Here is a 25,494-nt window from a genome sequence, read left to right on the forward strand (position 1 = left end):
TTTTTTTTTTTTTTTTTTTTTTTTTTTTTTTTATGTATCAGTAAAATGTTTTTGGCTGAATCTAGCAGATTAATATCACAAAAAATAATACATTATATTTATAATACATTTATACAGAGACATTTCTTCTAGTCTTTTACTTCTCCCTGGTTTGGCATCTCAACTCATGCAAAGTCAAAACAACAACAACCACAAAAAAAAAAAAAAAAAAAAAAGTATTAAGGGAGCAAGAAAATGTTCATCTTCAATGACTGAAAGACAGTAAATCTTGAACATTACATATTCGACTGCTGGTTTTCTGCTGCTCAATCTGTTTCTCAGAAAAACAGATTATTGGAAATATCAAACGTGCATAAACATTGTGTTTCATGACTAAAATATTCTGCAGTTTTGTTGAGGGTGATAGCAAGATGATAAATGAGTTAAAACATGTTCTAAAGAATATATATATATATATATATATATATATATATATATATATATATATATATATATATATATATATATATATATATATATATATATATATATGGCCAATTATGTTTTATGGCCATTTGTGAATTCCCAACTTCACAAATCCGGGTGATTTGTGAAGTTGGGAATTCACAAATGGCCATAAAACATTGTGTTGTAATGTACAATGTATTATGAGACCTTTTGCCTGAGATGTGCACATGAGGTCAAATCTCTTAAAGTGCTGCAGTCAGTGTAGTTCTTGTGAAAATACATTTTGCAAGTTTAAAGAACAGGAACTGAAACAAGATTCACAGCTCTAAAGGCCTGTTCACACCAACAATTATAATTCAAATATTAGCTCTGGCACCATTGGCTGATAACTTTCTGTTTTTTATTTTAGATTTATAAACACTCCCATCTGCCACTTTAAATGATCGCGCTCTTTAAATTTAAGTTCATTCTGATTTGCTGTCAATGTTTTCACATTTATCAGCTGTGAAAGATCCATTCTGTAAGTGATTCTAATGCAATCTTTTCTCTGTGTCATTATCATCAGCTATGTTGTGTAGTTCACAATTTTTAGGAATTATTAGGAATGCGATTATCAAATTTTATTTTTTATTTTCACCAATTTCTTCATGATATATACAGTATATATACATATAAAACAATAAAAGAAAATATCTTATAGGAAATACTCATGACAACACATGAAGAATATATTGAAAAACCATTTACAAAGGTCAAGTGTTTGTATCTGTCACACTGCAATATGTCTGTTTATGGAGGAGCTGAACTTATTCATCAAATGTCAAAGTGCACTTAAAAGAGGAATAGTCATCTTTCTATCTTTCACTTTCTCTCTGTCACTGAAATATGATCTCATAGATATTATCAGAGGAGCTGAAGGTCTCACAAAGAAGACAAACATATTTTTTCATGGCACTCCCACATTAGGACAGTGTAAAATACATTTTACTGCTAACATTTTAATGACTTGACACCGCAGATTATTTTGAAAGCAGTTTCTAAGTGCAATGTTACTGATTTACATTACATAGATTTACTAGATTTCACCTCTTATAACCTCTGTTAATTCTTCAGAGAAAAATCCCCAGCTTCCATTTAAACTCACACAAAATTGTTGAATATATTATATATAAAGTATAAAGGGAAAAGTTACCAGAATTTCAAACTGTTAAAAGCTGATTATGCTTTTAAAAATAGAACCGATATTGCTAACTTAACATTCCATAAAACAGAGAATCAGAAACAAATTATTTATTCTATATACAGTTAAATACACATGTAAATAAATAAATAAGTTATTGTAACCGTTGTAGAACGAAGTAAATTACTTATACACATCGAGTAGTAGATTTACAAAATAAATGCCCCGAAAAAAATTATTTAGTCCCAGGAGGATGTATCACTTTTGTACTTAGAATGACATCAGTTTCATGTCAGTTTCAGATGAATAGCAATAGGGGGCGACAGCAGCGCAACAAACGGAAGACACTTCCTTACGCGACTTTCTGTCAGCTGATCGCGGTTGAAGCTTGTTCAGACTAAGTTATGTTAACACTTTTTTTTTGTCGTGCAGCTTTGTAGTCAGTGTGATTTAAGCGTTGGGACTGTAAACGGCTTTAAATCATGGATGATTCAGATACCAGCGCTATTCTTGCGGAGGACCTAGAGTCGAGTGACTCCAGAAGAGTCTGTTGTTGTTTTAAGGTGCCAGAAAGCAGACGTCCACCGCCGTGTTCATGTCCTTTTTCCGTGACTGTGGAGCCCGTGATGTTCCTTTCCATGTTCTCCATAGTTCTCCAGTGGCCTTTGAGCACGCAGTACCTTTGGGATCGTATCAGTGAAGACGTGGGTTACAATGGAACTAAAGGTGGAGGAGGATGTAATGCATCTACAGTCGACGACCCCCTGCAAAAGGTAACAGATACTTGACACCGAACAGTGTCAAAAAGTAAATAATAATTATTCACATGGGTAGCCTACTCTCTGTGTCTCAAATAGCCTACTAAAATGCCATAAGAGAACTCAAACGTTAAAGGTACAGAGATCTCAAAAGAGAACCGCAATTATGGTTTTATTTGTCACTTGTTTCCTTCATCTAGGAAGTTGAGACCCTGACCGCACAATGGAACCTGTACATCAATATGGGTGGATTTCTAGTTGGGTTGATCATGGTGACACTGCTGGGCTCATGGAGTGACCGGGCAGGTCGGCGTCTTGTTTTGATCATCCCTTCCCTTGGCCTGGCTGTTCAGGCATCTGTGTATTTGATTGTCATGTATCTGAAGCTGCCTGTGTTCTGGTTCCTCATTGGGAGAATCTTTAGCGGCCTGTCCGGGGACTTCAATGCCATTTTGGCCGGTTGCTTTGCGTATGTGGCCGACACGAGTGGCAGGGGGTCTCGAACTTTTCGTGTAGCAATACTAGAGGCTTGTCTCGGAGTGGCTGGCATATTTGCAAGCGTCATTGGAGGACATTGGCGACGGGCACAAGGGTATTCTAACATTTTAATATTTTCGAAATTAAAGATTATTAAAAAAAAGAAAATGTCATGTTTTCCTCCAGGTATATTAACCCATTCTGGCTAGTATTGGCCACAAATCTTGCAGCAGCGCTCTACGCATACCTGTTTGTGCCTGAAACTGTCACCCCTGACCCCGAGGCAAGGTTCCTCTCCACCAGGCACCACCGGGCCATCTTTCACCTCTATTCATCTGATGCACCACAGGGACGCCGAGCTAAACTGTGGCTCTACACTATCTGCTTCTTTTTGGTGGTGTTTGTACATTTTGGCTGCAGTGACCTCTTTGTGCTCTATGAGTTGAGCGCTCCACTCTGCTGGGGTCCAGAGCTGATCGGTTATGGCTCTGCAGCCAAAAATCTGGCCTACCTCACTAGTTTGATGGGGCTCAGGGCCATGCAGTGCTGTATGAAGGACTCCTGGGTGGCTTTGGTTGGCCTTACCTCTAACATAGTGGGATTAATTGCAATTTCGTTCGCTAACTCCACAGCTCTGATGTTCACCGGTAAGATCTCTGATATATACAGTTTGTACACTATTGTTATAAAGTTAGGGCTCTAATATTTTTTAAGTGTTTTTAAATAAGTCTTCTAAGCTTACTAATGCTTCATTTATTTGATCAAAAACACTCAAGAAAATATAATATTGTGAATATATTTATACATTTAAAGTAGCTGTTTTGTATAAATATGTTATTTATTCCTGTGTTGGCAAAGCTGAACTTTCAGTATGATTACTACAGTCTTAGTGTTACATAATCCTTCAGAAATCATTCTAATATGCAGTTATTAACAGTGTTTAAAGTGTTAACACTGCTTCAACAAAAATGTTAGTGCACATTTTTTTTTCAGTAATTGTCGATGAATAGAAGAATCAAAATAATAGCATTTATTTTAAATAGATTTTTTTTGTAAACATAATTCATGCAAATATTGATGCAATAAATTAGTTAAATAAAACGTTAAAAAGGAATTTCTTCAAAATATAAATCTTTTCTAACAATACTGTCTTTAATCTTACTTGCTGAATAAAAGTATACATTTCTTTAAAAATAAAAGAAAGTTAAAAACGTTATTGGCCCCAACCTTTTGAACAGTAGTGTATATTGTTACAAAAGATTCATATTTTATATAAAGGCTGTCATTTTACCTTTTTATTAATTTATTCTTAGTAAGCAGTACAACTGTTTCCAACAGTGACAATAAATCAGCACAATAGTATGATTTCTAAAGAATCGTGTGAAACTGCAGAGTTATGACTGATAAAAAAGTAGTAAAGAAAAAAAACCTTATTTAAATTGCAATAATATTTCACTTTAACCTTGATGAGCATAAGAAACTTCGGTTGCACTTTATTTTACAGTACGTGTACTAACATGTACTTATAGTGAACTTACAGTGTATTTATTTAAGAAAGTTCTGGTTATACAAGGTAACTACATGGGGTAGGGTTAGGTTTAGGGGTAGGTTCAGGGTTAGTACCTAGTTATTACATAGTTATTGTAATTCCTACAATAAGTACATAGTATGTACATGAGGAACAGGACTGTAAAATAAAGTGCTACCGAAACTTCTTTAAAGAAACATTCAAAATCTTACTGATCCCAAACTCTTAAACAATAATACGCATAAAAGTTAGATTATGAATGTAAGTAATCATGTAGATCTTGGAAGTTTACTTACAAATGCTATATTTAACATCAATTATGTAGTTGTATAAAACAGTATAGCCAAATGTCAGTAGACATTTATAATTTACAGCTCAATTAAATGAAAATATATTATGTTAGTGTTCTTCTATTTAGAGCATGCCTACACTACATGATAAGATATATGCAATGCTGATCCAGCCTCACACTGTCCTCAAATGGCTACAGTATGTAAATATCTATCAATGAAATTAATTTGGAGAATTACTGCTTATCAGTCTGTCTGTCTGTGTCAGGATATGGCCTGTCCTTCCTTTTTATGGCTTCCACCCCAGTCCTGAGATCTAAACTGTCCAAGCTGGTGGACCCTTTAGAACAAGGTGAACAAGAACAGCTTTGGGTCACCAATGTATATCATTAAATAAAAAGGAAGAACAATTTTGTTCACTTTTTGCTTCATCCTAGGAGCTCTGTTTGCTTCAGTGGCGTGTGTGGAAGGCCTGTGCTCACTATTATCTAGTGTGGTCTTTAACTCTCTCTACCCTGCCACCCTATACTTCATGAAGGGGTTCCCTTTCATCTTTGGGGCCATCATCCTCCTGATTTCAGCTGTCATTATTGGGTAAACCAATTTCTTTCTTTTTATGTACTGTATGTAAAGGCTTTATCTTAATCTAAACATATTTTTTCATTGTGATGTGTACAGAGGCTTGGGTTGCCAGGAGGAGAGAGAGGGCGGAGAAAATCGAGAAGGTTCTGTGATATCCTGATTCTTTTATCCAGCAAAGATTAAATTGATCAAAAGTGACCGTAAAGACACATTAAATTGACAATAAAGATTTTTTAAATTCTGTTATTTTAACATTTCTATTTATAATACTGTACTATCATGAAAAAATATTAAGCAGCACAACCATGTTATCATGGATAATAAGATTTTTTTTTTCTTGAGCAACAAATCACCATATTAGAATGATTTCAGAAGGATCATGTGACTCTGAAGACTCCTGAAAATTCAGCTTTGCAATAAATTACATTTAAAATAGAAAAGCTATTTCAAATTGTATTAACTTTTACAATACAGACCCCAAACATTTGACCAAAAAGTTTGTACACACCTTCTCATTCAAAGAGATTTCTTTATTTTGATGACTATGAAAATTGTAGAGTCACACTGAAGGCATCAAGGTCTATTTGAGCAAGAAGGAGAGTGATGGGGTGCTGCGCCAGATGACCTGGCCTCCACAGTCACCGGACCTGAACCCAATCGAGATGGTTTAGGGGTGAGCTGGAGCGCAGACAGAAGGCAAAAGGGCCAACAAGTGCTAAGCATCTCTCGGGGAACTCCTTCAAGACTGTTGGAAGACCATTTCAGGTGACTACCTCTTGAAGCTCATCAAGAGAATGCCAAGAGTGTGAAAGCAGTAATCAAAGCAAAAGGTGGCTACTTTGAAGAACCTACAATATGACATATTTTCAGTTGTTTTACACGTTTTTGTTATGTATATAATTCCATATATAATTCCACATGTGTTAATTCATAGTTTTGATGCCTTCAGTGTGAATCTATAATTTTTATAGTCATGAAGATAAAGAAAACTCTTTGAATGAGAAGGTGTGTCCAAACTTTTTGTCTGTACTGTACATATAATTGTTTTTTTTTGTTTTTTTTTTACTGAATGTGATTAATGCCACACTTTCTGCATCTTGTGATCCTCATCTTATTTTAACATCAGCACTATTTGACACCATTGTTTAGCCACTTAGAGTGAATGTTCAAGGATTATTGATTTACATAGTTGCCTGTGAAGATAGCCTGTGCGATTCCAGTATAAGAATCCACTGTTCCTAGAACCAAACTTAAAAATCGAGTTGATTGTGCTTTTGCTACAGCTGAACCAAAACTCTGGAATAGCCTTCCAGCCCATATCTCTAATTCAAAATCAATCTTAAGACACATTTGTTTTACCAGGTTTTTAACATTCTTTGAATTATTCAGTTTTTTTTTTGTTTTTTTTTTACGTCACTGTGGATTGTTGTATTGTATGTTTATGCATTCCTGTTTGATTCCGTATTTTTTTTCTTATTATTATTAGTAATTGCACTGTAGTTTGGTCAAATTTGGTTGTTTTTAAATCGGTTCAGTTAATAAATATTGATTGATTGAATAATGGGATGTGTGTATTTTTTATAGGTGTTCCCCAAAAGTGTTAAATGTGGCTCTGTGGGACTATCAAAACTGTTATTGTTCTGACATCCTGACCAGCCCAACAGCAATATTAGCTCAACTGATGATGTTCATTTGGGAGTGATTTATCTGGTAACCAGTGGGAGAACCGTGGTCTGTGTTTGGGAAACCTGTTTGAACCTGTTTTTGCAATTCAGGTTGGGGGTATTTTGTCACCTCAACCAACTCAGCCTGAGGTCTTCTGGTGCAAGAACCACAAGATAAAAATGGCATGGGTGAATATTTTATGAGAAGTGACCCACATTTGGTTTTCTACCACTGAAAATGAGTAAAATTCAAAAACGTGCCTGGAATACAACATTTTTATAAAAGGCCTACCATTCTCTTTGACTTCAAATATCAAATGAAATAAACATTTTGACTCCCCTTAACAAAAACATGTGATCACAGAAAAATTTCATTCATTTTATTAATTTTTGCCTTTTATCTCTATTTATGTTAATTTACTGTACATGTACTCAATTTTTGGTAGGAGCTCCATTTGCTTTAATTACTACCTCAATTCAAGGTGGCGTGGAGGTGATCAGTTTGTGGCACTGCTGAGGTGGTATTTATGACAGTGGGCTTCAGCTCATCTGCAATGTTTGGTCTCTTGTTTCTCATTTTCCTCTTGACAATACCTCATAGATTCTCTCTGGGGTCCAGGTCTGATGAGTTTTGCTGGCCAGTCAAGTACACCAACACCACGGTCATTTAACCAACTTTTGGTGCTTTTTGGCAGTGTGGACAGGTTCCAAATCCTGGTGGAAAATGAAATCGGCATCTTAAAAAAGCTGGTCAGCATAAGGAAGCATGAAGTGCTCCAATATTTCTTGTTAAATGGTTGCAGTGACTTTGGTTTTAAAAAAAAAAACACAATGGACCAACACCAGCAGATGACATTGCACCCAAAATCATCACAGACTGTAGAAACTTAACACTGGACTTCAAGCAACTTGGGCTATGAGCTTCTCCACCCTTCCTCCAGACTCTAGGACCTTGGTTTCCAGATGAAATACAAAACTTGCTATTATCTGAAAAAAGGACTTTGGACCACTGGCAACGTTTCATTTATTTTTCTCCTTAGCTCAGGTAAGATGCCCCTGACCTCTGTGGTACAGTGGTTAAACAAGAGCAAGTCACGAGTTCACCCTTACATCTAATCTGAAGGCGAATAGTAGGCATATTTTGGCGTGCTGTCCATATTATGGCCCGGAACATAGCCCGAACCAAAATAACTCGCCCTATCCCTAATTTAGGATATATAGATTAGAAGTGAGGAGTTGGGGTGGAGGAGGGATGCCAAAAAACTGTCGTGGGACAGGAGGTAGGAAGATTGGAAATGCATGTATGTACATGATTGTATTTTTGAGAAAAAAAATGTTTAGCTAAACGAGATGCACTTGGATGATGCCAAATTGGATGATTACCTGATCGTGCTCCTCCCGAACTTTGATAATAAAACCACGACAACTGTAACCAAATTCCTTGACACATGTGTGTGTGGTGGCTCTTGATGCCTTGACCCCAGCCTCGGTCCATTGCTTCTGAAGTTCTCTAAAATTCTTGAATCCAGTTTGCTTAACAATTCTCATAATGCGGCATTTCTCTCGGTTGGTTGTGCATCTTTTTCTTCGACACTTTTTGGATCAACTCAACTTTCTGTTAACATGCTTGGATAGCACTTTGTGAACAGCCAGCTTATTGGCGATGGATTTTTGTGACTTACATTGTGATTTTTGTGAAGGGTGTCAATGATTGTCAGAGACGATTTTGAAGGCTCAGGAAACCTTTGCAGGTGTTTTGAGTTGATTAGCTTGATTGGCATGTCCAAAGACTTAAACTACTTCAGTCTATGTGCATTGAATTTATTAAATACATGAGTTTCACAATTTGAGTTTAATTACTGAAATAAATCAACTTTTCCTTGACATTCTAATTTATTAAGAAGCACTTGTATAACCTGCAGAGGTCATGTCTCACAGGTGTAGCGGAAACAATCATAGTAATGTTAACATGCTTTTCCATGTTATTTGTGTTCTAGACTTGTAAAATCTGAAAAGCAGACACAAATTATGTGGTTGTGGTCTTGCAGTGTTTTTTGTTTTTTTGTGTCAGTATGCTGACAGGAAGTGAAAATGCCATCAAGTGGTTTGTGTTTTCTGAAAGCATCAAAACAGTCATGCAACATGACATTTTCGTGAAACAAAGCTGTGGTACAAAGGGATGTTTTCCAAACAAGCTTTATTGCCACTTTTATGCCTGATAGAGAACATTTTGTTATTTCATGTAAAGATTTTATACATTGTATAACATTTGAAATATACTCAGAAAGACATCACAAGGCAACAGTAAGGAGCTCAATAGCAGGATAAAACTTGAGCTGTTAGTAAATAATCATTAGCGTTTTCCTTGATCAGTTACATCTTCAGAGTGACTGAACATTTTTCCCAAAAATCTAACTGATTATACTATACTTTTTACGATACAAATCATTACAAATTTGTAATCAATAATTTGCTTAATAAATAGCAATTTTGATTACTATAGCACAATTGAGGAATATTCAATGCTATTTGCCACAAATTTTGTCAACAGACATAAAGCTGTAAATAATTCTTGTGGTGAAGTCACATTTACTGTTGTTCAGGAAATATTTGCAGGAGGATATCAACAGGAATCACAAATTTTGTTTGAGGGTGGAAATATTTTACCATGTAGATTTTGCAACAGGTTCAATTCGGTCATGTGGATTTGCCACTCTGACCAACAGAAAGTTGCATGGTTTGAAAATGACTTCTGTGTCCAGAATTTTTTTTCCACTGATATTTGCAATTCTGACCACACCTTTAAAGTTACAGTGCGTCTCTGGGTAGGATACATATATGTATTCTCTCTTTTGAAGTTGAAATATCAGCAGTTATCTATCTACACTGTAAAAAAATATATTTAACAGTTTGGTTTTTTCAAAGAATTTTTTATGTTGACAATTTGCAGTTACTGAATTTGTTCATTCAACTTAAAATTTTAAGTTCCCTTTGTATTATCCCTTAATCACCAGTAAAACTGCCATGGAGACATGGTTCCTATCTTTCTTTGAGCCAGGTCACAACTATTTGTTGATTCTGAAGACATTATTTTGTGACTAATCCAGATTTCTACTCCGTTGTAGACTGTAAATTAAACGATACATTTTGAATACTTCTTTTAGTCATTAAAAATTAAACTTTTGTCATTTGACTGCTTTTATTGTTTTGATAAGTACATTAGAGCTGGCACACACACACACACACACACATATATATTTAAACATTTTCATTTTCATTTATATATATATATATATATATATATATATATATATATATATATATATATATATATATATATATATATATATATATATATATATATCTCATACTCAATTGAGCAAATATTTTTTTCTAGATATCATATATATTTTTCATATATTTTGATTTTGATTTGATTTTAATTTTAATGACCACACAGCCAAGCTGGTGGAATTTGTTTTCAGTACAGCTCTTTGGTACAGGTTCCAGCATTACGTTAAACAAACAATAAACATATAAAATAAAATAACATACATATACATACAGAAACATTGATACATAATAATACATAAAGGGTCATGCTTAATCCACAGTCCTCAGCATTCAGAGTTCAAAATGTTTATTGCTATTGGGATGAAACTGTTTTTGAAGCGAGTTGTTCTGGAGGCGATTGTCCTGTAACGCCTCCCAGAGGGCAGTAGCTGGAAGGCGTAGTGTGCAGGGTGGGTGATATCAGAAATTATTTTGTGGGCTCTGCGTAGTGTCCGTTTGTGGTAGAGTGATTCAAGGGATGGTAGGGGTGAACCAATAACTTTGGATGCTCTGTTGATGATGCGCTGTAATTTCTTCTGGGAAAGTGTGTCAAGACTGCCAAAACAAATTGTGATGGATGTGGTGAGGATGCTTTCAACGATGGCCGTATAGAAGCGGAGCAGGAGATGAAACCTTACTCTGAACTTCTTTAGCTGCCAGAGATGGAAAAGTCTTTGCTGGGCTTTTTTGTAGATATGATCTGTGTTGATTTTCCATTTGAGGTTGTTGCTGATATGGGTCCCAAGGAATTTGAATGTACTGTATCAATGATGGAAATGGGTTCACCTTCAATAAGCACTGGAGATTTGGGGGATGGCTGACGTCTTAGGTTGACGATGAGTTCTTTTGTTTTTGATGTATTGAGAAGGAGATCATGGTCTGTACACCAGGTCACTGCTTGGTTGATCTGTGCACGGTATTCGGTTTCTTGGTTGTTGGTGATAAATTCTATGATGGTTTTATCGTCCGCATATTTGTATAGGCCGACAGACAATAGCCAGGGTGAGAGAACACAACCTTGAGGTGCGTCTGTACTGTTGAACAGAGGGGAGGATGTATAATTGTTAATCTTTACCTTCTGTTGCCTGTTCCAGAGAAAACTGTGAATCCAGTGACAGATGCATGGGTCGATATTCATGTCCAGTAATATATTAAAAAGTTTGGCTGGGTTTATTGTATTGAATGCAGAACTGAAATCCATAAACAGGATGCGTGCATATGTATTTGCGGACTCAAGGTTGTTCAGTATGTGATGAATTGCTAAATTGACGGTGTCCTCAACTGACCTGTTGGCTCTGTATGCAAATTGGAATGGGTCCATTAGGGGGGTGGTGACAGTTTTTAGGTGATTGAGTATGATGCGCTCGAATGATTTCATGACTGCTGATGTCAAGGCAATAAGGGGGGTTGGGAGGAGATGGTGGTGTAGCCAGTACCTGCACAAACCTCCCATAAAAGAAGTTGAGTGTATCAGAGAGCTGATCATCGCCGTCAGGTATGGGGGTGGGTTTCTTTTTGTAATTTGTCATGTTTTTAAGTTTTTTCCAGATAAAACGTTTATCATTAGTGGTGATTTGTTCTTCTAGTTTAGTAGCATAATTGGATTTGGCTATTCTTATATATAGCCATATATTGTTCTTTGTTTCGATGAGCTACATTTTTCTCCTTTCTTAACTGTTTAATATCTTTGTTAAACCATGGTTTGTTGTTATTGTAGTATTAGATTTTTTTGATTGGTATGCACAGGTCCACACAGTAATTGACATATGACGTTATTGCGTCGGTGACGTCATGGAGATCGCCTGCAGCATGGAAAACTTCCCAGTCTGTTCACACGAAACAACCACAAAGTTTGTCGATGGCCTCTGGGGACCAGCACTGGACGAATTTTGATGGTGACTTGGAGGATTTAACTTTTTGTCTGTATTGTGGAATTAGCAGCAGCATTGCATGGTCAGACCTACCCAGCGGAGCCCTTGGGAAAGCAAGGTAAGCCTCTTTGATGGTAATATAGCAATGGTCCAGCGTGTTGGTCCCTCTGCTAGGGCAGGCTACCTGCTGATGGTAGCCGGGGAGCTCAGACGACAGATTAGTCTGGTTAAAGTCCCAGAGGACAATGACTGCTGCGTCCGAGTGTAAATTTTCCACTGAGGAGACGTAGTTGGCTAACTCGGCTATAGTGGTGATAGTGTTAGCCTCAGGTGGAATGTACACACAGATCATGATTACTGACGTGAACTCCCGTGGGAGAAATGATGGTCTGGATTTAACAGTGAGGTATTCCAGGTGAGGTGAGCATACATGGGTGAGTTCTGTAGAATTTGTACACCAGCGTTCATTGATCATTATGCTAATACCACCGCCTTTAGACTTGAGCGATAGTTTGGGTGATCTATAGGCACGGTGTAATGTGAAACCTGGAAGTGTTACCGCTTGGTCAGGTACTGATTGATCCAGCCAGGTCTCTGTCAGACAGATGGCAGAGCAGTCACTGTAGTCTTTGTTAGTTTGTAACATAAGTTTGAGATCATCCATTTTGTGCCGGAGGGATCTAACGTTTGACAGCAAAAGGGCTGGGAGCGGTGGCCGGTGAGGGCGTCTCCAGAACCTAGCAAAGGTTCCTGAGCGACGGCCTTTTTTGGTCGGCAGCCATGGTGTTGAGTGGCTTGATATTTTTAATTCCCGTAATTTCTCCAGCAAGGATGTAGATGGACCCAGATCACTGTGAGAAGTGTATCTGAGGTTTAGGAGCTCAGATCGAGTGTACTGGATTAAGCATGACACTTCACAAACAAATAACGCAGATATTAAAATGACAGACAGGAACACTGTTTGTACTGTGGCAAGCCTCACGGCCGCCATTTTGACAAATCAGCAGAAAAATATGGAAGATGAAGTGCTGTTATTTATGCTTACATCTTACATTTTTTAAAAAAATATGTACATATTATTGTTATTCATATTTTAATTATATTCATGTCTTAGTAATAAAAATCTGCATTAATTCAATAAAATCATATATATATATATATATATATATATATATATATATATATATATATATATATATATATATATATATATATATATATATTGATATTGATATTGATACCATTTTATTTAATTTGAGACACTCTCACTCGTAATACAGTGAATGCCTAGAAGAGTTAATATAGTGTCTGTCTGACCTTGGTATTACATTAACGAGACTTAATACTAGTCTCCACACATGTGTAGAATACAGCAATGCATTTCCCTTCCAGGCATGTGCCGTCCAGCAGGAGCATGTGATTCAGGTCTGCTGCAGTGCGGCCCTGCATGCTGTCATCACTGTCCAACATGTTACGTGCAAACTCTTCAGGGTCCAACAAGGCAATAAATGGTTCCACCTACTCCAGAGTACCAGACTTCACCACTTCTTTCTCTATTGCCCTATTAGCTGCCAACACAGCCACGGCCAGACAGGCATGGAACCAGATAAGTTCATCCTCTTGTGAAAAAGCCAGTGGGAACAACCATTCAGCCCCCTGTTTTTCGATCATCAGATGCTGACAGAGGTGCCCACCGTACATAGCACAGTTTGCCAGGGCCACAGAGCATTGTCGCAGTACAGCTGGGTCTGTTCCATGGCACCAATACAGGAGGGTGTCCAGTGCTCCGTTAGTCTTGAGCTGTGCAGATGTCTCCTCTGTGTGTTTAAACATGTGCTCAAGGATGCCCGACACACTCATGCCAGCTGGGCATCATCCTGCTCACGGATCAGGTTCAGGATGAGCCCAAGCCTTCTTGTTATGCACGGGAAAACAGATTTTTTCCTTTCTGCTGAAGCATGATTTGTTCAGTGGCGCTAACCAATGTAGACTCCCGCTTTTTTCAAAGCGAGGTCTTATTTGAGAAAATAAAACCTCTCGCCTCCCATTATTCAGCCTGGGCAGCCATTCCGGGAATCTCGAAATGGGTTTCGGAAACAATTTGATGAGGCTACTTACTGCAGTTCGCTCGCAGACCGCCCCATTTCATAGGCATTTGTTCTAACTTCTGTCCCAGACAACAAAGCTATTGATCTCCGGCAGGAGGTGCAAGCAAAAAGGCGCTGTGGAAATAGTGCTCCCAGCGAACAGGCTTTTTCAGCCGCTATTTCCTTGTCCCAAAGATTCGCGTTCGAGGGAGTGGCCTATCAGTAAGCAGTCCTCAGGCAGATGGGAAACTGTGTATTGAACTACCTCGACGATTGGCTGGTTTTAGCCAGATCAGAACAGGAACTAAACTCTCACGAAGAGCTGATGCTTAGTCACCTAGTGTGCCTCGGGTTGGTCAGCAACCCACACAAGAGTCAGTTGTTGCCCAGACGACGAACTGTCTTTTTAGGAACGGTTCTAAACGTTGCCCTAATGTGTGCATGGACCTCGCCGGATCTGTCCCTGACAATTCAGTGATTGACAGCTTCCCTCAAACCGAGGAAGCCATACTACGCTTGGCGGTTGAAGAGATTTCCGGTCAGGGTGGACCACCACTGTATGGAAGCTGTGGCCCCCTGGAGGATGACTCATGTTTCAGACAGGAGTGAGGATGGGTGTGGTCTCCAGAAGGAAAGAAATCACGATAGACGCGTCCAACTCCAGGTGGGGCGCACTGTTGGAGGGCAATCGGGCATTCGGCTCCTGGACAGCTCAGCAGTGATGCCTACATATCAACTGCCTGGGAATGTTAGCAGTCTCTTTTGCCCTGTATTCCTTCCTTCCAGCCATTAAAGGCCACCACGACAGTGGTGTCTTATATCAATCACAAAGGTGGTCTTAGGTCTCACGCCTTATACATATTGGTTTGTCGCCTTCTTCTCTGGGTGGTTCATGTGTTGGGCAAGATGAACCTGGGAGCAGACATGCTGTCCAAAGGCCAAGTAGCCCCAGGCAATTGGGTGCTGCATCCTCAGATGGTACAGCAAACTTGGGCACTCTTTGGGAAGGCAGAGGTCGACCTCTTTGCCTCAGAAGACAACTCTCATTGCCCAACATTTTTCTTGATACACAGAGCTCGCCTGTATGCATTTCCACCTTTCGCCCTGATTCTCCAGATCATCAGGCAAGTCAAGTAAACCAAATACTCCTTCCCTTTAGTAGCTTGACTCTGGAGGAACCAGGCTTAGTTTTCAGAGCTGATGTAGCTGCTGACAGCAGCTATAGATCCAGGACTGGAATTCCCCATTGGTGTGAGAGCCTACTCCACAAGGGGAATGGCCTCCTCATGGGCGTGATCCAGTGGCATATCCATCAGTGAGATCTGTGTGGCCGGTGGCTGATCGTCGCCATCCACTTCTGCTTAATTCTATAACTTAGACATCCCTGCCCTGCAGGTGCGGATTCTAACTATTTAAACCTATTTATTGAATTAATGCAGATTTTTATTACTAAGCCATGAATATAAATAAAATATTAATAACAATAATATGTACATATTATTAAAAAAAACTTTAAGACGTAATCATAAATAACAGCACTATTTATCATTTCAATATCTAGACAAAATATTAGCTCATTTGATTATATATATATATATATATATATATATATATATATATATATATATATATATATATATATGTGCGTGTGTGTGTAATATGTAAATGTGTGTGTGTAAGTGTGTGTGTTATTAACAGAGGTATATGATGTCACACTTTCCATCTGGTTTGTATCCTGACAGCATTTCCTGCATTTCCATTGTGTTGTTTTTGTTTGTAATTGTTTACAGTGTAATTGTTTTTGTATTATTGTCAATCAGCTTCCAATCGATCGAATAGATCGAACCTCTGTCTGCTTGTCCTTGCAGCAGTGTTTTAAACCAACTGTATAGGCCAATTAAAGAGGACTGGCTTAATAAAGGGAATTACCGTAGTCTATATGAGATAAAATAAATATGTGAATAATCTGTTCAAACTGTTTTACAGAAAGTAGATACTTGATTTCCATTAAAAACCGTAAAAGGCAAAAGCTTGATTTGACCACTGCACTAATTCGTTTTTAAAAACTCTGGCTAAAGTAAATAAAATACCAAGATTTTTGGCACAAGGTATAATCTAAGAAGAGAGATTGCAAGTAATGGGCGCAATCCTCATGTGACTTTAAACCAAACAAAACGATTTAAGTTTTGTTTTCATTTAACACTAGAAGTTTCTGCTTTAACCATATTTGTAATTAGTTTAGACAAGCCAGCAATGGTCCTAAGGATTCTTTGTTTTTATGCTGCAAAGGAAAGCATACAGGTGAAAAGACACTCCATGTTCTCAAATATAGCACCCTGCTGATGATCAGAAGCATATATAAAGAAAATAAAACTGGGGCATGAATTGAATATGTATGTTTAGAATATGTAAATCAGATGTTTGTACACAGCAAATGCTTTCCCGATGAAGATATCTTTAATAGATAACTTGCAGACATACGTGTGCTATCTGGGATTATTACAAAAACATAAAAGATCACTATCTCTACGATTCACTTGAAAAATAGATCGTAGACCTCTTTATCTTGATATAAAATCGACAGATCGCCCAACCCTTCATGCACGGAAAACCCTAACAAACCCAAACAGATTGTCTATCACACAACGCATCTAACCAGCGGTATGCAGAATCTACAATTTCTGTAGAACTGCATAGATATATTATATCTATACATCTGAACAATGCCAGACAGATTCGGTTACAGAGAAACAGTTCTAGCCAAATGGTCTCTGAGATCATCAGGATCATCCGGAGGTATATTTTGTTGTGTATGTGAGACAGACAGCTCTACCCTGTGTATTTGAACTTTGATATCAAATCGAAAGTCTACTCCTGTGAAACAATTAGAAGATAGTAAGATAATAACAAGAAAATAGTAATTTTAAATATTATTTCACAATTCTGTTTTCAGCAAACTGGAGCAGGACTTGATCCCTGTGACACTCCACATGCAAGTGGGCATGAGGATGAATTATATTTGGCTAACAGAAACACTAAATCTTCTATTTGTTAGAAAAGATTGAAACCATTTTCACATCATGCTCTGTTACCCAACACAGCTCTCTAACCTGGAAATCAAGGTATTGTAATGGACCGTATCAAATGCAGAACTTAAAAATAAAAGCACCAAAGCCACAGCATTGCCTTTATCAGTTCTTAGTATCAGTACTCTTGTTTCTTTTCTTCTCTTTTTTCTTCCTGTCTCGTCAAATCTCACTTCATTTAGTTTCTTTTGTTTATGAAATTGTTTTGGCCTTGCTTTTTGAAATAGACAATTATTTTACAAATGATTGACAAATGACTATTTAATGCAAGACATGCTTTGTACAGATATTTTGAGTATGTTGGTGTGTGTGCTCAGTGTTTACCTGTCAGAACGTGACTGTACCTGAGTACGCTTGCATAGAGGCAGTGCATCTGCAAGCACAAACACATGTATTCTGCAGGCCCCTTTGAAGCCTCCTGAAGCCCCCAGCACATGTGCATCAGGACTCAGATCTCTCAGTAGGCCACATATTTCATTACTTGTGGCTCTGTGTATTAAAGTCTGTGTCATGTCATATCTTATCTGCAGTGTCAGCATAGCACACAAGTATGAATCCAGATAGGTAATAAACTTTGCTAAAATTGATAGTTGTGTAGAGAGACAAGAGAGCCAAGTATGGTGACTCATACTCAGAATTTGTGCTCTGCATTTAACTAATCCAAAGTGCACTCACACAGCAGTGAACACACACAATATTGTATGTTAGGTTTAGTGTAGGAATGGATTTAACTTACAACAAAGTACCATGCTTTTGGTGGCACCATGTGATGGCATCATATGGTAATGTATGAATTTTTTATTTGAACACCATTCTGAATATTGGCATTATTCAAATATCATGGCTTTGGCAAATTTGCCATTGAGTTCCCAAGGTTTCCAAATAACACAGTACAAAGTACCATGCAAAGAACAACTGATAGCATCACTGTATCATGGTACCACCAGAACTTTTGTGTAAGGATTGGCGAAGTAATGCTACTCCAGCATCTGGGTAAAAATGTGCAAGGGTAGAAAGACAAAAACAGTTTATTTGTGATACAGAATCACAGTTGAATCCCTGTAATCAATGTTGATTCAGATAAGGAGTATCAACAATCATTGACATGATTTTAGCAAAGATCTCAAAGGATGCAAGGTTTGAATGTGTGATTAAAGAAAAGGGGTTTGAATGAAACTCGATGTTAGAGTTCAACCAAAAATGAAAATTCTGTCATCGTTCTGACAACCAAACAGTTGTTGGTCCCCACTGACTTCCGTAGTAAAGTAAAATACTATGGCTGTTAGGAGGACCCAGAATTATAATAATTTAGACAGTATAGTACACAGGATGAAAACTTGATTAAGACAGTTGACAGTTCTCACTATATCTCCACTTGCCTGTTATTGGACCCTTTTGCTCACGGAATAAGTTAATAATGACTGATTGCATCCCAAATTACACAATTTGCTTTAGAAATGTCACTCATTGCATCATTTGCATAGTTAATAATTGTAACGAGTAGGGTGGGGCCGAGGGACATGGGAACAAGGAGTGAGGCCGGTGTAGTGATTGGAGATGAGCTACACCTGTGACCCACCACCAGTCTCGAGTCCCACGTAGGAGATGGAAGGATATAAAACTGGATCGACTATAGTGAAGGACGAGAGAGGACCAGGCCTGGGCTTCATTTTATGTTTTGCTTTTTATTTGTGCGCATCAGTCGTCCGTGAGGGGCTGTTGCGCTGTTTTGTGTTTATTTTTAAATTAAAGTCTTCATTTGAATGTCTGCCGGTTCCCGCCTCCTTCTGCCCGATGATTATGGAGTCTTTATCTTTACAATAATGCTAATTTTCTTTGTCACTCTTGCTTTGTGACATGGTTCTCCATTATGCTAGAAAATGCATGGATCACCACCAATTTGCTCATGGATCATTGGAAGAAGTCACTCTTGCAGGACGTTTTAATACCATTCTTTATTCATGGGAGGGTTTTTGGGCAGAATTGTGAGCCCACTCCATTGCTTGAAAAGCATCCCAACACATGGATGGTCTCAGTGTGACGACTGGTGAAGGAGGAGCTGGAAGCAAGTGCGAGTTTAAACAAAGTTTTAATGAGAGGTGGTAAACAATCAAACTGGAACACAAACAACGCTGGGAAGGAGATACTGTCCGAGATGGTGGAGGGAAGTGATGAGTCCAGATGGACGTGGCAAGTTGGCAGCAGGAGAGGGTGGCACAGGAATTGCGGGGAAGCGAGCTGAAGGTAAGTCGTGATGCTTGTGGTGGTTGCGAAGAGTGGATGAGGTTCCGGGGAAAGACATGGACATCCAAAATGCAGAATACACAACAGAAAACAAAGCACGGTTAACAAACATGAAACAACACTCTCACAAACACAAGACGTGAGACAAGCCATTATATAGAGAGAGTAATGAGTGACAGGTGCTGCTGATGACAATTAACGGAGACGCCCACAAACTAATCAGTGCAGACGCGTAACACACAGACTTCACCCACAAAGTGCAAAACCCAGAGATCGCGGTTTACCAACCGTGACACTCAGGATGTTTCACTGTTGGCACAACAAAGGACTCATGGTAGTGTTCACCTGTTCTTCTCAGAAAATTTGATTTTCCAGTAGTCCCAAACAGTTGGAAGGGAGCTTCATTAGAGAAAATAACTTTGCATCAGTCTTCTGCTGTCCAATCCTTGTACTTCCTGCAGAAATTCAGTCAGTCGTTTTTCTTGGAGAGAAGTGGCTTTTTTTGCTGCCCTTCTTGACACTAGGTCATTGTCCAAAAGTCTTGGCCTCACTCTGCGTGCAGATGTTCTCACACCAACCTGCTGCCATTCCTGAGCAAGCTCTGCACTGCTGGCGAGGAGACCGTCCTGGCACTTGCTCGACACTCTGAGACGTCCTGAAGACTTCTTCACTGCAGTCGAACCCTTCTCCTTGAAGTTCTTGATGATCGGGTAAATGGTTCTTTCAGTTTCAGCATTCTTTGTGCATGAGCGTTTGCTCATCTGCAAAACATCTATAGGATGTTTCCTATGAGATGTCAACTATACATTTAGAAAATGTATTTAAAATGGTTTATGATTTAGAATATGTAAAACTGACCTCATTAAGATGTCTATCAGATGTTTGTACACAGCAGATGCTTTCTGGATGAAGCGATCTTTCATAGATAACTTGCAGACATACGTGTGCTATCTGGGATTATTACAAAAACATAAAAGATCACTATCTCTACAGTTCACTTGAAAAGTAGATTGTGGATGTCTTCAAGATTGATCTTAATATAAAATCCTCCAATCATCCAGTCCTACGTGCACGGTAAAACCCAAACAACCTGAACCCAAACAGATTGTCTGTCACACTGCATCTAACAGCGGTTTGCAGAATCTCCCATTCACCAGAACTGCACATATTATATCTATACGTCGGCACAATGCCAGACAGATTCAGTTAAAGCGAAACCAAGTTACCCAAATGGTCTCTGAGATCATCAGGATCATCAGGAGGCATATTTTGTCTTGCACGTATGTGACACTGACAGGTCTATCCTGTGAATCTGATCATGCGTACATGCATTACAGAACAATTCTGTCACTGAAAAAAATGTAAATAAGTTATTATCGATTATGGAAAGTCTGGAAGAGGGATAAAACAATAAAATGTATACTGTAATTTTATATTACAATAGAAAATAGTTATTTTAAATAATACAAATATTTCACAATAATACTGTTTTAATGTTTTTTATCAAATAAATGCAGCCTCGGCGAGCATAAGAGACTTAATTAAAAATGAATGAATTGATCCAAACATTTCCAAAGCAATTTAGATGTGATTAATAGATCAATAGAAAAAAAAAAAAAAAACTAAGTCTGTTACTTTTATTCAAAATGATCTAGTGGGACATAATAGTGCTCAATTATCATCTTCTGTTGTCATCAAAGTAAGCATAGCTTTGCTGTTACTCACCATACCTTGCAAAGACTGTATGAATCTATGATCTCGTGAGATATGAGGTCATGAACCCAGGCCCATCTTTTAATTATGGAGTTCAACCGTAACGATGCATGTTCATTCACAGAACCAGAGGAACTCACAGCATTCCTTTAAGCCATGGATTTTATCCATTTCATGATTAGGTGATTTCATTTAAATCATTGGTGCCTATCTTTTGCATACAGTCAGTTACTCAGAAATCCCAATGACAAGATGCTACAAATCCACAAATAATAAGAATTTTTAATCAATATTTATTTTCTTTTCATTTATTAAGTATGAGAAAACCATATAGTACTATTCTATCTTTAAATGCATGCATGCAGTCATGGTGTTATTTTGCTTGTGTTTTCCTCTCAGTGGTGTGTTTACAGAGCAAAATCAGGGTGCAACTATCAATGAATTAAAGGACAAAGGGTAATAGAATATGCAAACATATATAAACACATGCAATCATATCCACACAGAAATGACAATGTCTTATTATGTCACAAACATTGCTTTGTGACTGCTTTTATCCTTACAGTGTGTTCAGTTCAATACACGTTTATTTGTATAAAGCTTTTCACAATACAAATCGTTGCAAAGCAGCTTCACGGAAAATTAAAGTTTCTACATTAAATTTAGCAGTAGCTTATGCAAAACATCAGCAGCTGTGAAAGTATCTAGGGATCGTAAGCATAAATGTTGCCCTCTTCTGGTGAACGTTTCTGGTGCAGAGGCTTTGGCATTTGCCATAGAGTAGAATGATGTCAGATTTATTTGTATAGCGCTTTTCTCAAAACACATAGTTTCACAGCAGCTAGAAAATCATAATGTTAACTTTCATGATATACAAATATACTTTGAATTTAAGTTAAAGGAATAGCTCATCCAAAAATTGTAAAAATGTGCAGAAAACTTGAATGAATCTGATGCTGGTTAGGAGACACTACAAACTGTTGTGTAGATATTGAGTTGCATTGAACAATCAGATTCGGGACAGCAGACTTTTGCTTATCTGGATCTTTTAATCTGATACAACACAGAAAACAGGCAGCCTCCGAGTAAATTGCCCTTATTGTTGTCTTCCAAAAAATGTAATCAGAAAATGTACACAGTTCAGCATGTGCTTTCAGTTTCACGTTCAGAACAAAAAATACAAACATAATTTGAAAAAGGGGTAAAATGGCAAAAAGTGATAACACAGGTAAGCTAAATAACACTACACACATGAATTGGGATGGAAATATGAATATAAGGGTTACAATAAAGATTAAATCAGATTATCAGCGTTTGAAAAGAAACTGGTGTTCCTCTCCCATGCAGTTACAAAGCAAAAGAGAAGAGAAAGAGACAAAACAGAACACCACAACAATTAAAGGGAAAACACTCATATTTCAATATTAATATTAACATTAACACGTATTTAACAGTACATACAGTAATTTATATTCTTGTTACACTCAGGCTATTCATAATGTAGATGAGTTTTTTTTCTTCTTCAGAACAGATTTGGAGAAATTTAGCATTACATCACTTGCTCACCAGTGGATCCTCTTCAGTGAATGGGTGCCACTAACATATTTGTTTAGAAATGTATTGGACAGGTTTTCCATGTAAGCAGTACGATCTGTGTATATTTCTCTCCTGATTCAGACTAGATGACATTTACACTGGGAAAATTTATATTTTTAATAGAGGATTTGTATTTTAGCTGAAAGCAAGGGTTTGAAGTTACTGTAAGATAAAACATGTATTTGTTATCAACAAACATGCAGCTTTTCGCTTCACAAGACATGATTGATAGACTGGAGTCGCGTGGGTTACTTGTGGATGTTGTGATGTTTTTATCAGCTGTTTTGGACTCTCATTCTCACGGCACCCATTCACTGCAGAGGATCCATTGGTGAGCGAGGGATATAATGCAAAATCACAGTATCACTGTATCCCTAGCTACAGACCACTTATCAACAATATAAGTCACGCACACGCTGCTCTGTTTGTGTCCACCTGTTTGTGTCTACTTCTGTCTATACTTGTGTGTTTGGCATACCTGTCATGGTATGTTCTTTGCAATACATGCTAGGGTTGAACATGGGATTAGATAAAGTCCATGGAGCTATTTTGCAGACATTCCTCTGTAAGATTTTTCCGGTCTCTGTGTTCATAAACATCTGTTGATTGTCATACCTGTCATGGTATGTTCTTTGCAATAAATGCTGGGTTGAATAGGACTAGATAAAGTCCAAGGAGCTATTATGCAGACCTTCCTCTGTAAGAATTTTCCATTCTCTGTTCGTAAACATCTGTTATTCATCATATTTACAGGTTGTGATTCAGTGGAGCCAGAAAAAAAGGGCTTCCCCCATCCAGCAACTAGCTGTGGTGGGTGGGACTTCAGTTTAGACATCATCTAATTGGACAATCATTAAAATGTCAATCATCACACTGATAAGCATTCCACTTTGATTTTACAATTTGTATTACACACTTTTACTAATTTCTTGTTGGTTTACTATTTTAATGGACTCTTTAATTATTTCCTTTCTGTAATTAATTTTCTAAAGTATACAGGGTCACGCACACTCAACTCAACCATGGAGAAAAATTCTATACTAATAATTGCAGAGAAACCACCACTCTAAAGGATTTATAGTTATGATAAGATATAATCAGATTTGAAAATGTGAATCAGTCTTTTAAAAGTATTTATTAATGTACCGTGTGAGATAAAACACAGCTTTACGGAGGAATTGCAAACATTTCAATTACAACATGACTCTCTTCAGTGCCAATTGTTTTATGAGCAAATATGAACATGTATTTTCCCTCTTTTTGAATATTTAGGGCCTGAAGGGTGTGATGTTGTGGCTCTCTGTCCCAGGAGACCCGGGTTGTCCTGGAGAAGTCAATGAAAAAGGAGAACCAGGAAAACAAGGACCTAAAGGGTTACAAGGTCCAAAAGGTACAATGCCACAAATACAATGCTCTAATTTTCTCTTAAATGTTATGATTTCATCTTGTATCTTGTAATTCCCCACATTTTAGGAACTCAAGGGAAGTAGTGGTGTGGATGGAGGTCTTGGACAAAAGGGGATGTCTGGATTGATGAAAAAAAGGAAAAGAAACTTGAGAGACGTTAAGAGAGACAAAGTGTGTGTATGTGTAGTCATTATGTGAATTCAGCCTATCACTGCATTAAGAAGCTTTGCCCCATGACTCATATTCAGTTTACTTGTACATTGTAAACAGAAATGAATTATTACATATAAAAGCTTGTCAATGCCAAATCAACTGATAAATTAGGAATCTTCCTCTGAAGAAAACATAAAACACTTCCTCTTAAGAAAATATAAAATCTGTTATCATTATATAATTCGCTTTATTGCAGATCCACTGTCACAGATCCAGAGAAGGTCTATATTTCTTGTCTTTTTTCTTGTACTAAATGAGTTAAAGCAGAATTGGCTAAAAGTGTGATTTATGTGTGCATATGAATCACACATACTGTTTTGTGCTTTCATAATTGAAAAATAATAGAAGTTTAGTGATTAGTGAAGTTTAGTATAGTCTCTTTTTTGACTGCAGTGTTTAATACCTCGAGTAATGTATAACTGAAAATGTTGTTAAAAAAAAAAACCTGATTATTTCTGTATGTTTAGTATAGGATCTCAATATATATCTCTTATGTACAGATTTTAATTGGCCAAAATATACTTTTTTCTTGTTAAACACTCCATCAGTCCATAAATAAAGATCATTGTGTTTGGATGTATAGTAACATTGCACTACTTGACTAAATAATCTTTTGGATGACATTAATATTTAGCTCTTTAGATTATGGCATGTATTTGTACCAAACATTTACTGAACAAATACAGTATTGAAATAATCACATGTGCATGTACACATGTGCAACTTCACTGCCACTTCTCTGCATACTGAATGACATTTTAAACTCTAAATCTCCCCCCAGGATGAGACAATATAGTTTACATTGATATGCTGTGATGTTGATAACACCAATAAAATAAAATAAAATAAAATAAAAATAAGGACACAAAGTGAGCTCCTGCTGGAAAAGTGCCTGATCCAAGTTGTTTCATAAGTGCTTTGAACTAAATCATAAACCATCATGTCATGACTGCTTAAGGCTGACCACAAGATGTCAGGCCAGAGTCTCTTTTGAATAACTAACGCAAATGTTTTTGTG

At 37.4% G+C, this 25,494-nt stretch overlaps 1 protein-coding gene across 1 annotated transcript; it reads left to right on the forward strand.

Moving 5' to 3' along the window:
• The first annotated feature begins 1,864 nt into the window (after nt 1-1,864).
• Nucleotides 1,865-5,853, forward strand: LOC113058754 (proton-coupled folate transporter-like). The gene is made up of 6 exons (XM_026226943.1): nt 1,865-2,400; nt 2,586-2,977; nt 3,049-3,509; nt 4,949-5,032; nt 5,118-5,274; nt 5,359-5,853. Exons 1-6 carry the CDS (start codon nt 2,110-2,112, stop codon nt 5,420-5,422), a joined length of 1,449 nt encoding a protein of 482 aa, XP_026082728.1. The 5' UTR covers nt 1,865-2,109; the 3' UTR covers nt 5,423-5,853.
• The last annotated feature ends 19,641 nt before the right edge of the window (nt 5,854-25,494 follow it).

Source organism: Carassius auratus, chromosome 40 (assembly GCF_003368295.1).
Source record: "Carassius auratus strain Wakin chromosome 40, ASM336829v1, whole genome shotgun sequence".
Taxonomy (NCBI): domain Eukaryota; kingdom Metazoa; phylum Chordata; class Actinopteri; order Cypriniformes; family Cyprinidae; genus Carassius; species Carassius auratus.